This window comes from Hylobates moloch, unplaced genomic scaffold (genome assembly GCF_009828535.3).
Source record: "Hylobates moloch isolate HMO894 unplaced genomic scaffold, HMol_V3 SCAFFOLD_13, whole genome shotgun sequence".
NCBI classification, from domain to species: domain Eukaryota; kingdom Metazoa; phylum Chordata; class Mammalia; order Primates; family Hylobatidae; genus Hylobates; species Hylobates moloch.
Genome location: NW_026652288.1, coordinates 64,932,196 through 64,947,138, shown reverse-complemented (window position 1 = coordinate 64,947,138; position 14,943 = coordinate 64,932,196). Strand labels below are relative to the sequence as shown.

The 14,943-nt window shown below is 40.4% G+C and overlaps 1 protein-coding gene and 1 non-coding gene across 6 annotated transcripts in view; both read left to right on the top strand.

Moving 5' to 3' along the window:
* The window catches only part of ANKUB1 (ankyrin repeat and ubiquitin domain containing 1), a 55,398-nt gene that overhangs the window by 28,096 nt on the left and 12,359 nt on the right, over positions 1-14,943 (top strand). For 4 of the 5 annotated variants that reach the window (XM_058427082.1, XM_058427084.1, XM_032173825.2 and 1 more), the window contains exon 4: positions 7,296-7,512. In XM_058427082.1, coding sequence (XP_058283065.1) covers positions 7,296-7,512 — 217 coding nt within the window. Of the gene's footprint in view, positions 1-7,295; positions 7,513-14,943 lie in introns of those variants that run through there. The other variant, XM_032173826.2, reaches the window with a different exon arrangement.
* On the top strand, positions 8,636-8,737 carry LOC116481306 (U6 spliceosomal RNA). Its single transcript, XR_004251478.1, has one exon. It is a non-coding gene; the product is annotated as a U6 spliceosomal RNA (small nuclear RNA).

Here is a 14,943-nt window from a genome sequence, read left to right as displayed (position 1 = left end):
TAAAGTTCAAAAACTTGGCAAGTAAGTGGTTTTTCTTTCTAAAAAGGTACAAGTAGATATTATGTCTCATGAAATAAATCCAAAATAGTTGGCTTCTTTACTGTGCTCACATTTTTGTGTGCTTACAAGTTTCTGCTTGTGTGAAAAAAGAGAGAAAGACACTGGATAAATACAGAGATTATCTACTGTTAAATACATTCTTTAAATAGTCAATGCTTTTTCCAGCTTCCCTGTATATTATGCTTTTCTTTTAATGGTAATATAGACACATTTGGAAAAGAAATGGAAAAAGGGGTAATACAAGAATAGTGGGAAAAGAACATTGTATTCTCACCACTCCTATTCAACATAGTGTTGGAAGTTCTGGCCAGGGCAATCAGGCAAGAGAAAGAAATAAAGGGTATTCAATTAGGAAAAGAGGAAGTCAAATTGTCCCTGTTTGCAGATGACATGATTGTATATTTAGAAAACCCCATCATCTCACCCTAAAATCTCCTTAAGCTAATAAGCAACTTCAGCAAAGTCTCAGGGTACAAAATCAATGTGCAAAAATCACGAGCATTCCTATACACCTATAACAGACAGAGAGCCAAATCATGAGTGAACTGCCATTCACAATTGCTTCAAAGAGAATAAAATACCTAGGAATCCAACTTACAAGGGATGTGAAGGACCTCTTCAAGGAGAACTACAAACCACTGCTCAATGAAATAAACAAGGACACAAACAAATGGAAGAACATTCCATGCTCATGGATAGGAAGAATCAATATCGTGAAAATGGCCATACTGCCCAAGGTAATTTATAGATTCAATGCCATCCCCATCAAGCTATGAATGACTTTCTTCACAGAATTGGAAAAAACGACTTTAAAGTTCATATGGAGCCAAAAAAGAGCCCGCATTGCCAAGACAATCCTAAGCCAAAAGAGCAAAGCTGGAGGCATCATGCTACCTGACTTCAAACTATACTACAAGGCTACAGTAACCAAAACAGCATGGTACTGGTACCAAAACAGATATATAGACCAATGGAACAGAACAGAGCTCTCAGAAATAATATCACACATCGACAACCATCTGATCTTTGACAAACCTGACAAAAACAAGAAATGGGGAAAGGATTCCCTATTTAATAAATAGTGCTGGGAAAACTGGCTAGCCATATGTAGAAAGTTGAAATTGGATCCCTTCCTTACACCTTATACAAAAATTAATTCAAGATGGATTAAAGACTTACATGTTAGACCTAAAACCATAAAAACAATAGAAGAAAACCTGGGCATTACCATTCAGGACAGAGGCATGGGCAAGGACTTCATGACTAAAACACCAAAAGCAATGGCAACAAAAGCCAAAATTGACAAATGGGATCTAATTAAACTAAAGAGCTTCTGCACAGCAAAAGAAACTACCATCAGAGTGAACAGGCAACCTACAGAATGGGAGAAAATTTTTACAATCTACCCATCTGACAAAGGGCTAATATCCAGAATCTACAAAGAACTTAAACAAATTTACAAGAAAAAAAATCAAACGACACCATCACAAAGTGGGCAAAGGATATGAACAGACACTTTTCAAAAGAAGACATTTATGCAGCCAACAGACACGTGGAAAAATGCTCATCATCACTGGCCATCAGAGAAATGCAAATCAAAACCACAATGAGATACCATCTCACACCAGTTAGAATGGCGATCATTAAAAAGTCAGGAAACAACAGGTGCTGGAGAGGATGTGGAGAAATAGGAATACTTTTACACGGTTGGTGGGATTGTAAACTAGTTCAACCATTGTGGAAGACAGTGTGGCAATTCCTCAAGGATCTAGAACTAGAAATACCATTTGACCCAGCCATCTCTTTAGTGGGTATATACCCAAAGGATTATAAATCATGCTGCTATAAAGACACATGTACACGTATGTTTATTGTGGCACTATTCACAATAGCAAAGACTTGGAACCAAGCCAAATGTCCATCAATGATAGACTGGATTAAGAAAATGTGGCACATATACACCATGGAATACTATGCAGCCATAAAAAATGATGAGTTCATGTCCTTTGCAGGGACATGGATGAAGCTGGAAACCATCATTCTCAGCAAACTATCGCAAGGACAAAAAAACCAAACACCGCATGTTCTCACTCATAGGTGGGAATTGAACAATGAGAATGCTTGGACACAGGGTGGGGAACATCACACACTGGGGCTTGTCATGGGAGGGGGGGAATGGGGAGGGACAGCATTAGGAGATATACCTAATGTAAATGACGAGTTAATGGGTGCAGCACACCAACATGGCACATGTATACATATGTAACTAACCTGCACGTTGTGCACATGTACCCTAGAACTTAAAGTATAATAAAATAATAATAATAATAAAGAACATTGTATTAACTTTTCCTTCTTTGGAAAAGAACTCTTATGGAAGCCATAATCAATATTTTCTATGGTATATACCTCCAATTTCTATTAATACAGGAGTCAGTCCTGACCATTTATTGCAGATGCTGTTGCAGTTCACTGTGTTCCTATAGACCATGGCATGAGGCACTGCAAAAGTGTATGTTTTTGTACAACATGCAGAGGCACTATCACTTTTGCCCCCTTCGTTTTAACCTGTGTTATCATGGAAACCATTGCTTAAGTTTTGTCCACTGTTTTTACCCGGTGCTTAGAATAGTACCTGATAAGATATACAGTAGGCTGTACATAAATAGGTATCAAATAAATGAATTGATAAAGGTTTGAGAGGTAAAGTATGGAAATTAACAAGACGGTATATGATTGTCTGCAATTCATAGCAAGGTACTGAGATGCATTTCAGGGATCCATTCTCTCCCTTACTGTGGCATTTCCCATTTCTCTCTACTCTTAGGGCAAAGCACTCCCCAGTATTCTTGGCTTTTCCCCTGACCAACATCAAGATTCTTAGTTGGAAGCAGCAGAAACAAAGCCTAGATAATTTAAACAGAAAATAAATATTGAAAAGCTATTGGGTAGTTTTCAGAAGACTGGAGAATCAGTCTTAGAGATTATGCAGCCAGAAACACATCTAAAGCATGCCCCAGAACTAATCTGGGAAGGTCACCACTGCAGGCAACACTGAGCCCTCAAAGCAGGCACTGGACATGCTGCCAGCCCTGTTGCCAGGCCAGCAACTTCAGAAATGCCATTGCCCAGAGACTTTCCTGTGTCTGTTGCTTCTCTGCCTTATTGGCTCCTAATTCAAAGTGGGGGCAGATAGGTAGGTCTGATTGGGAGCACCCTGTCACATGTCCATGCCCTACTGCAAAGGGAGCAACTATCCAGCAGGTTGTGCTTTTCAGAGCGTGAAGTGGGCTCAGCCTCCCTAGGACTCCTTCTGGTTTCCCTGCCTCCTTCTATAACCAGACTTGTACCAACCAAGTGCTGGGGTCAAAACATAGTTAATCCCTCCTGACATCCCTGGAATGTTGTGAAAAGCTGTTTTATGCTGAGAGATTGAGTTAACTGTAGTACCATTGAGTAGATGTCTATCAGATAAGTTAGAGAAGTTTGTACTATCTTGACAAGTCTAAATTTGATTCAAAATGATAAACATTTTAGCTTTCAAAAGGTACTGTTAATGTATAAACACCAAAATCCAATATATGTGGTTTTACATTTATGCATTTTTATACACAAAAGCATGTATAAACATGTTTCTTTAAAATTTACACATGAAAGCATGTTTCTTAAAAATGGCCCTCTTTTCTAAGATGAGTCATAAAAAAAGGTATGAAAAGAAACTGGTGAAGAAAGTTGTTCCAATTCAGTGTCCAAGACTCCACAGATAATCTCTCCAGAATGATTACCACACAAGAGGAGAAGTTTATGGAGACACCTCACTGGAATTCATTCGGTTCAACAAAAACAAATATTACCTCCCCTTTTGTTCACTCTGGAATAGTTCAGCAAGCTTCTGCTTACTTAGTGCTGTAACTCCAAAACAGCAAAATATAAAAAAGTAGAACTTGAGAAAAAATACAACAGTACATTCAAAACTTTCATTAACTTGTTTCCTTTCAGTCAGTTCTGTTTAGCTTTTCCTTTTTTATTGTTAAAGTACATGTATGAATTTACCGTAAGTTTGCATTTGTTTTTTGAAGGTAAGCATGGAATTATTCTCATGAAATAGAACATATTTTTATTGAAAAGTAAGATACTTTGTATATATCTCTTGGGTTGGTTTGTTTTCATCTCAGTTTGTTTATAAAGGAAAAAGTCTAATTTTGTATATGTCCAACAATGATTTGTGTATGGCATTATTATTTAATAGCATCTGACTTCCTTGGTTGTGACTGACCAGGCTTCTCTGATTCAGAATACTTGGGGAGGAGTATCATATAGAGAGAGAGGTAGAGAGATGCCTTCTCTTATGTGGATAAGGTGGGTTAGCAAGTTGCTGTTAATTGGCATCTACCTACTCCCTCGTCATACAACCAAATTAGAAAGTATTGAAAACTAATGTGCCTCACTAGAACTCAAAATGGGTTTTCCCATAAAAACAAGGTTTATACAAAGGTGAGTATGTAGAGTTAAAAAGTGCAATGAGAACTATTATCCAGATACATTATTGATTAAAAAGGCCTGGGATGTCATTCAACATTTATTATTTATTTATGTGATAAAAGGTTCCTGAGTGCTAAAAAAAAAAAAAATGAACAGATTCTGCAGGTGTTAATTTTCTTGAGACTTAAGAACCTGGCTTCATTAATAATTAGTAATATTTTCTTCCTTGCACTTTTTATTTTCACCTAAAGATTGTCAGATCGGCTGGGCACAGAAGCTCACTCCTGTAATCCCAATACTTTGGGAGGCGGAGGTGGATGGATTGCTTGAGGCCAGGGGGTCCAGACCAGCCTGGACAACATAGCTAGGCCCTGTCTCTACAAATAAGAATTTAAAAGGTAGCTGGGTGTGGTGGTGAGTGCCTGTACTTGGGAGGCTGAAGTGAGAGGATTGCTTGAGTCTAGGAGTTTGAGGTTACTGTGAGCTCTGATAGTGCCACTGCACTTCAGCCTGGGCAAAGAGTGAGACCCTATCTCAAAAAAATTGCCAGATATTTTGCAATTCTCCCTTATTACTTGTTCCAGAGTCAGTTATATGTATACTAAGTTATAGATGCTTATCTTTATAGATATAAATATATGATTATTCATATTCTGAGAAGCTTCTTTTTAACTTATCTAATCTCATATACCTAGTTAACTTAAGAGTGACTTGAGAGCTGGGAATGGAGGTGAATTCTTTCCCCAGCTACTCAGGAGGTGGGAGACTGCTTGAGCCCAGAAGTTCAAGACCAGCCTGGGCAACATAGTGAGCCCTAGACTCTAAAAAAAAATTTTTTTTTTAAAGAGTGACTTGGGACTCTGTTATTTTGTTTGCATGTTATTCCATTTGGATTTATTTTGTTATTTATTTGCATTTAATTTGTTATTTGCATTTAATTCTAAATATAAATTAGGAATTTTTAAATAAATAAAAAAGAGCTATTACATAAAATATAATTTTTCTCTCTTTCCCACTATCTTTTTATTCAGTTTTCATAGGAATTTCTGCCTGCCCATAAATATTATCTACATTAGCTTGAACAGATACTTCCCTTATGGAACCACAGGAAAGCACGGCATGGCAAAAGTGAAAGAGTGAATCCTATGTCCTTTAAATTTGTATTGCATGGGTTTATGAGAAACTATCATGAAAAACTGTTCTAAGCACTTTAGGCTCAGTGGGCAGCTCAGCTTGCTGATCTGGCTTCATGCACAGCCACAGAGGGACCGAAACTGTTCCTAATCACTTCCGTCACTGAAATGGGCCCTAGATCAAAGTATTGCAGCCTTAAATTTCATCAGTAACATCACTCCTCAAAGGCTTCTTCAAAAAGGTCCACATGTTGACTATATTACTGCAATGTGTTATGTGGGAGGGGAGCATTTAATGTATTATAAGTCTGCAGGAGTGGGGGAGCCCTGGAGGAACCAGAGAGGGATTCTGATGGAAGAAATAGAGGAAGGAAACAAAGGAGGGGCAAGACAGCATTGACAGGTTGGAGCCCCCTGAAGAACCTGGAGGCCAGATACCAGGTTCTGAGAGAGTCCCGCATTCGTGGGCATTCCATGACAGCGCCATGCGCTGACATCTGCCAACCCAACAACAGGCCGTTGCAGAAAACTATTATTGTCCTGAATCTGCTAAAGAGGAAGTAAAGTCAGTTTCATTTTTCATGAGAAAAGTGGAAATGATAATAATCTTTTCCTCCCCACCTGCTTCCCATTTTTCCTATTTGCTGTATTTTGAGTTTTGGTTTGGCTTGTTTAAACTGTTGTTAACAGAGGAATAATATTTTCCTCAAACTTTCCATCTTAACTCTACTTCAGATGTCTCATTTCTACTTGCTTTCCTACTTAGATTACAAAATGAAAGAAACAAAAGAAACTTTTCTAAACCTATGTTTAGGATTTCCCTTTTTAAATAGTAAAAGTAGGCCAGGCGCAGTGGCTCGCGCCTATAATCCCAACACTGTGGGAGGCCAAGGTGGGAAGATCGCTTGAGCCCAGGAGTTTGAGAGCAGCCTGGGCAACATAGTGAGACCAAAAAAAAGAAAAGAAAAGAAAAGAAAAGAAAAGAGGAAGGAAGGAAGGAAGGAAGGAAAGAAAGAAAGAAAGAAAGAAAGAAAAGAAAAGAAAAGAAAAGAAAAGAAAAGAAAAGAAAAGAAAAGAAAAAAGAAAAGAAAGATAAATAATAAAAGTAATAATATTTGGCTTTTAAAAAAGTCAAACCATATAGACAATGAAAAACACAAAATGATAAGCAAACACTCCCCTCCCACTCTCAACTCAGTTCCACTTGCCAGGAATAATCTCTCAGAAAAAAAAAATAATAATTGACTGAAGATTTCAAATCCACAGTATTCCAAATTAAAGTATTGCCTAATAGAGGAATGTTTTCTAAACTAACACCTCCATAAGCACAGGATGGATATAAATTATCAACACTCTTACATATCTGGGTCTGTAGACTAAGAAGTCAAAGGGTCTCAAAGCCTTGCCAAGTCTTCTTCACTTCACTCAAACAGGGGGACCTGTTAATATCTCAGGACATAAGAGCTAGACTCAGACCAGAAGGCAGAGAACTCAACTGACTATTGCTTTCACATTAACACCCATGTTGTGGAGCTAGAGGTGCTCAAAGCTATCCCCTGAAATGCTTGGCCCTCATCTCAACCTCCAGACAATAAGTTCCCTTCTTTTCTCTCCCTTTAGGAAGAAGACAAGCCTACTCTATACGTGTTCAATGCTGTAACTCAAGACACAATGCCAGTAATGGAGAGCATTTCCCTTCTTGATAAAACAGTGTCTGATCTGAGAACACTGGTAACTCTGAGATGTGGCCTCCCTGTGAGTGTCTACTGTCTCCGAACCCCAAGGGGCCTGGAGATGTATGATTGCAACACCCTCAAGGACTACCAGACTGATATTGGTACTGCCCAGTATATTTGATATCAGCTACCATTTGGCACTAGGGTCCTTTGATACCAGATTTTGCAGCTTTTCAAGAGAAAATGGAAATCTAGATTCTCATATACAATCTGTTAACTTTATTTACATATTCACTTTAAAACAGTTAATACATTTACATGGTTTAAATATCAGAAGTGAAAAAGGATGTGTAGTGGTAAGTTTCCCTCCCTCTCCTGGCCCTACAAGCACTTAGTTCCCTCCTTACGGGCAACCATTATTGTTTTGAAGATTTACAATCAAAACCATTTCCAAATTAGATCTGAACAAATGGAGGCATTATTTCTAAATAGAAACCTCTGTAAGTTCAGTATGGATATGAATTATCAACATTTCATTCTTGGGTCTGGGTCTACAGACTAAGAAATAAGGAGGGTCTCATAGCCCTGTCAAGTCTTGTTCTCAAAGCAGATTCATTAATATCCTCAAGGTGGAAGAGCAAAACTCAGACCACTTCATCTTTTTCTCTTTCAAAATATACTTCAAGCATGTATAAATGCAAGTTCAAGTACATATTCTTTTTCCCTTTTTTAATGCAAGGCAGCATGTGATACATGCTATTCTGAACCTTGCTTTGGGCAATTTCATCTTAAAATGTTGCTGGTTATATTAAAATAATTTTTTTAACAATGTGACGCCAATGCTATACTGGCTGAAAATCTGCCTTAGTGGAATAGCATTTATCCGTTATAGAAATTACAACCTCTCTCTAAATACTATACCTTGGCTGGGCATAGTGACTAGTGATTCATACCTCTAATGCTAGCACTTTTGGAGGCCAAGGGAGGGGGGGGATCACTTGAGCTCAGTAGTTCAAGACCAGCCTAGTCAACATAGTGAGATGCTTGTCTGTACAAAAAAAAAAAAAAATAGCAGGATGTGGTGGTGCCCAGCTGCTTGGGAGGCTGAGTTAGGAGGATCACTTGGGCCAGGAGGTTAAGGCTGCAGTGAGCTATGATCACACCACTGCACTCCAGTGTGGGTGACAGCAAAACCCTGTCTCAAAAAAAAAAAAAAAATCTGTACTTCCAGGTCATGTCTGCAGTGGCCAAACATCAATAAGACAAACAAAAAAGGCTGTCAGATTTGTTTTAAGCATACTAAAAAATGATTCAACGATACAGAGATGATTAACATGGCCCCTACCTGACGATGACACACAAGTTCATGAAGCATTTCACACTTTTTAAAAATGGTTGGAACCTTATAGAAATTACTTGAAGTAAATGAATCCTTGCTGACAATCAGCACAACCTTAAGTAGCACTGTGTTGTAACATTGCAATGAAATTTGAATTCTCCCAACATATACATAGGGCTTTGTAGGTATCCTTAGTTAAGTAGTTTTGCTTTGTATAACTGCTAAATTTGCATTTATTGATACTTCTCCTGACTGTAGTATTTGCTTAGCATTATTCTTTCCTGTTATTTTAAATTAAGGCTCTCAAAACTTTGACATAATTTTTTTCCTTGTTTTTGATCAGGGGAAGTGAAGTTCTACAATTCCTCCTCAGAGTACTTTGCTATAATGCACATACCTGCTCTGCATGCTTGCTGGAGGCTGAACCCTGCCTAGAACATGATGGGGGCTTACATAAGGAAGGGCACACAGTGGCATTTGTCCCCAGGCAACTGATAATCTAGTTATTTAATGAACTACCAAAGGATGAAACAAAACTAGGATAAACTCTGGATTACTATTCTTCAGACCTATACTGCTCAGATTATAATGTGACATTTTAAGCTGGAAAATTTGAATGACCCAACCCCAACTTTTACAGACTTGAAAAAACGCAAATCATCTTAATGATTAAATGATTTGCTCAGTGTGTGTCAAGGACAACATACCTACTCCTTAAAATGACCCTCTGGGAGTAGGAACTTTAGGAAATGAGGGTGTTCAGATATAAGGTTAAGGGTCTAAGCATGACCTGAGTAGGCTGTTTTGGCCACCATGAGGACACAGGGCATCAGAGGAGAGGCAAGGAAAGAAGGACCTCAAAGGCAAGGGAGGAAGGGCCCTTTGGCCTGCTTCATATGCTTCATACCTTTACCTAAAGCATAACTAGTATTCCGTAAGCAGCCAGCTCACCTTTTTTAAAACTGGAAGGTAAAAAGAGTCCTTGATCGGCTTCTCCTACAGGATCTCTCTTTCTAGCCAACGAATCATCCCTGCTGCTATCGGGTTGAACCTTGGCCCCTTTTCCACAGGCAGTGGAAAATCAGAAGGGTTTGGAGAAGTAGTCATGTCCAGGTTGAAAATCAAAGATTTAAGTAGCTCAATTAATCACTGCACATACTAGCTCATACAAACATTTACAAAGCTGCCTCTGCACTCTGGGTATTTACAGTAAAGTGATAGAAATGAGACATGTATACACACTCAGTTAAAATCCAGTAAGTCAGTTCAATGCAGGCTGAAGGCATGTAGGGAAGGCATTCTGGAGAAAGTGGGGCTGGAGCACACAAAGATGTGGGAACCATGGATCATCTGAGAGGAGGAAAGGAAGACATTCCAGGGAGGGACAGAAAGCAGGAGACTGGAGAGTGGAGGAGCCTTGCTGAGAGCACTAGGAAACACAGCCAAGGGCAGAAGGAGGAGGGTCTTAAGGTGAGGGGACAGAGCTCAGGCTTGCTGTGGCTGCAGCCAGAGCCATGCACCTGCTGGAACAGGAGTGTTTTTTGTTTTTTGTTGTTGTTGTTTGTTTTTGAGTCACAGTCTTGCCTGTTGCCAGGCTAGAGTGCAGTGGCACGATCTCAGCTAACTGCAACCTCTGCCTCCCGGGTTCAAGCGATTCCCCTGCCTCAGCCTCCTGAGTAGCTGGGACTACAGGCACGCGCCATCACTCCCAGCTAATGTTTTGTATTTTAGTAGAGACGGGGCTTTACCATGTTGGCCAGGATGGTCTCCTGACCTCGTGATCTGCCCGCCTTGGCCTCCCAAAGTGCTGGGATTATAGGCGTGAGCCACCACGCCCGGCCTAGAACAGGAGTGTTTTAGGAGAGGTTTAATCTGGTAGCAAGCAATATGAAATATAGAAAGGAGTGAAGAAAGCCTGCAGGCAGGGTGATACACTAACTGGCGTGTTTGATAATCCCCGTATCAATTAGGTCCATTAGCAGTGGAAGAGACAAATCAGAGAAACACAGAAGGCAGAACAGGACACAACATCATGCTAGATCACGTTTATTTTTTGAGACAGGGTCTCACTCCATCACCCAGGCTGGAGTGCAGTGGCACAACCTCAGCTCACTGCAACCGCTGCCTCCTGGATTTGAGTGATTCTCTCACCTCAGCCTCCCGAGTAGCTGAGACTACAGGTGCATCCCACCATGTCTGGCTTGTGTGTGTGTGTGTGTGTGTGTGTGTGTGTGTGTGTGTGTGTGTGTGTGTGTGTGTGTATTTTTAATAGAGACAGGGTTTCACCATGTTGGCCAGGCTGGTCTCAAACTCCTGACCTCAAGTGATCCACCCACCTTGGCCTCCCAAAGTGCTGGGATTACAGGAGTGAGCTACTGCACCTGGCCCTAGAGCACATTTAAGTAGAGGAAAGAATCAAAGCTCTCACACTAGGACAGTGGTGGGGAAATTGAGGAAAGGTGCTATGTTCTGGGTTTTAAGCTTTAGATATGAGGAAACTCAGAGAGTACTTTTTTTAAAAAAAGTTACTCAGCTGGTCAGTTAGCGGCAAAGCTGTAAGTACAACTGAAGTCTTCTAATTTCCCTTTACTGCAAACATGGAGCTAGTGCTTGAGCAATGGTTTGGGTTAGCAGATACTGATCCTGCCCATGTAGGTGGAGACCAAGCCCTATGAGGGGGGCATTCCTCAGAGAGTAAATATAGGGAGGAACGTCTTAAGGGCCCATGGCTGGCACTCAGGACATGCTGAGGTCAAGGCAAGCACACAGAAGAGTCAAAAAACGAGACATGGAAAGCTGTCAGAGTCAGGAGGAGAACTGGAACTTTGTATTGTAACAGATGATGAGACTGTTTTCAAGATGCTGGTAAAAGTCCAAAGACAATTCTGAGATAAAAAAAGCTTTGGATTTGCTTTAAAGGTCTTTGGTGGGCTCAGAGAGAGCAGCTTTAATAAAGGAGATGGAGAAAAAAAGATTTCAGGGATTAAGAAGAAGATCAGTAATGAGAGGATAAGGGAATTCTGGTGGTAGAACATCTAATGACTAACTTGTCATAAATCTATCATGATAAATATATCTTAATATGTGTGATTTTGTGACTTGAGGCTTAGTGACACATCACATAGGTCCAATACATACATATACATGCACACATACACACACGCACACACACACACCTAGTCTTACATCAACCTATATGGTACCAGATGTTCATTTTCGTCCTGCTTCCAGCTCTGAAATCTCTGCCCTGGCTGTTGCTTTCCTCTTTCTGATCCACATGCTTATCTGCTTGTTATTCTGTTTTTATTTCACATACATTCATAAACTGGCATTCATCCTTTCTGAAACAAGGAACACCTAAACAAATGAGTGAATGAATTAATGTCTTTCTTTACAGATGATACCAATTGGTACTCTTCACTATAAACACCTCATAGGATGTATTCATGGCTGCCTGGGCACATCACACCTGATAAACCATTCCGGGAGCAGGGTTGTGTCAGCCCAGATCCTGAAATCTGAGCTGGCTCTAGGGTCCTTTTACTAACCTTTAGGCTCATGGAGACCTATGGTGCCATTTTAATTCCTTTTATTGATGAGAAAACTGAAGTTCAGAGAAGTTAAGTGATCTGATCAAGGTCACACTGCTAATAAATGATAATCATACACCCAGGATTGGGTTCTTTCCAACAATTTATACTGTCAAGCCAGTATGCCTTTATTGATGGCCTTTAAGTTCTAATCAATGCTTTATTTTGTTTCTTCCATCACAGGAAGCTCAAACCAGAGACACAATTTCCATATTCAGGAAGAAAAAGTCCAAATCAGATAGGCATACGTTGACTCCTGGGGTATGAACGAGGAATCCAGAAACTTGGGAGTCAGGGGCCACATGTGGCGAGGTTGAGGATGATTGACTAAATAGGCACTGTTGCTCCCATCTGCTGTCCTGTGTGGCCTGGGCATAGTAGATATGTTTGCAAGCACAGAATGGACAGATCCAGGTTTTGTAAAGTTAATACAATTTTGTGGGCCCTCTTTTAAAAATCCAAAACTAAGACAAGAAAATTAGAAGGCTCTATAGAAGGCAGTGAGGGGCCCTAAAGCTTATTAGTTTTCCTCTCTCTTCAGTAATAGGTTTTAGTTGTATTTTCTGGAGCAATATAGCGTTTTTCAAGTAAATTTCTATTTCCCAACAGAATTCCTAAGCTTATGAAGGAATTTAATATCTGACACAGAGGGCATTACAAAGCAACAGGGGTGAAAGGATAATCTAATAAACAGTGCTGGCTGACTTGCTTAGAAATTCTCTGGATATTCAAAAGCTGAGCATTATCAGGACTGTTTCATTGCAAGGAACTGAACTGATGGTTATAACACCCGTAATATTTGCTACTAGACAGGGAATTAAAATGAAACAAAATACAGGGCCTGATGGAGGTGCCCCACCAATGTTAAGGAGATTTAAATCGTACAGTCTTCTCTGCAGTTTTCAGAATCAGGTCTCATTCAGCAGTAGGCAGGAGGGCTAGAGATAGCTGAGACTCTGAGGATAGGCAACCATCTGGAGAACAGGTAGGCCAGGAAAATCCCATTTATAGACATCTAGCAGGGGATGGTTAGCCTCAAATAAGTCTTTCTGGTGGAAGTCCTGGAATAGGCAGGTCAGTCTGCAGCTGTCAGTTGGTAAGGCCAAGGAAGACAGAGGGTGACCCTCAGGGAGATCCATCAGGGACCTGGTGAGTGAACCATAGCACCAAGGTGGTGAATGAATGAATGAATGAATAACAAAAGAGGCAGGAAACTAGATAAGCTGATGTTGACATCAGAGGCTCTGACAACATGTGACAGAAATCTAACCCCAGAGATTAGGATTTAGAGTAGGAAATTCAGAAATGAAAACTTAGTCTTAAACCCAAAAAGTGGGGTAGAATATTGGGATTCACAATATAGGGCACAAAGTGGGGACTTGCTCAGGAGGAACAGAAGTGACTAGAATATCTGACCAGGATGAATAGGAACACTGACTTCCTACCAACCCTCTGAGTTACTGGCCTACATCTTTTTCAGTTTTTGTAGAGATGGAGTCTCACTGTGTTGCTCAGGCTGGTAAACTCCTGGCCTCAAGCAATCCTCCCACCCAAAGTGCTGGGAATACAGGTGTGAGCCACTGCACTGGGCCCCTGGCCTAAATCTTAATAAATTTCCTCCTACAGGAATTAAGGTTGTTCTCTGGACCTGGGGCTGGCTGGTCCTTCAAATGGAGACTGTGTAGCCTCGGCTGTGGAGGACTACGGAGGCTGGGGTATGGGGCCAGGCTAAAGCTTTCTACTGCTCATTTGGGAGTGATTTTCACAATAAACTAAAAACATAGATCATTTCAGCAGCAGATAAAATAAATGCACTTGGAGCAGCATTTAAAGTCCTTTGTTTCCAGTGCATGAGAATTAAACATTTTATGAGAAAGTTTAAGTACAGCAAGAAGCTTTAGAGAAAATTAATCTATTGTAGCAAGTATGGTCCCTATTTTGGAAAATGTTTATCAAGGTATTTCTACAGAATAGCTGCAGGACTACTACTTTATGTCTACAGAATAATTCCAGAATTCTCCAGCAAGGAGAGTAAACTCTCCTAGCTGAGGCCTGAGTTATGAGGATCGAGGCAGGTGAGGCGGATGAGGGTAGTAACGCAGGTCAGGCCTGTGAGTAAACAAGTATGTAAATAGGAATCAGCTCACAAAGAATAGCAAGTCCAAGATCAAGAAATCCAAATCAGAGTAAGGATTAACAGAGGAAGAGCCCTATTTCAAGATTACAGGTTATAACACAGAATGTCCAGTAAGGGAGGGACTGGCAGGGAGATATCCTTTGTCGTGTGTGTGTGTGTAGAGAGGAGGCAAGAAGGAAAAGAGAGGGGAAGCAGAAAGGAAAGAAAGAGAAAGGCAACTGAAAGGGGGAGACTCTCTAGGAATTAGAAAGAACCCTAAAGACACATTAAAGGGAATTCTGGAAATTCCCAGCTGGCTGAGAAGCCTCAGGCAATTCATCTATCTCTGAACCTCAGCTCCCTAGTCTATAAAAGGGGGCTGCTGAGTGGGCTGGTCTTTTAAGATCTATCTTCACCATTCTGCGATTCTAAGGTTACTGGTGTTCTGAAATCTCAGCCAACAAAGATAAGCACAGTTTAGACACCACCAAGGCCAGAAACAGCCTGGTGTGCACAGGGAAGTACAGGCCAGCCTGCTCGGAGGGCA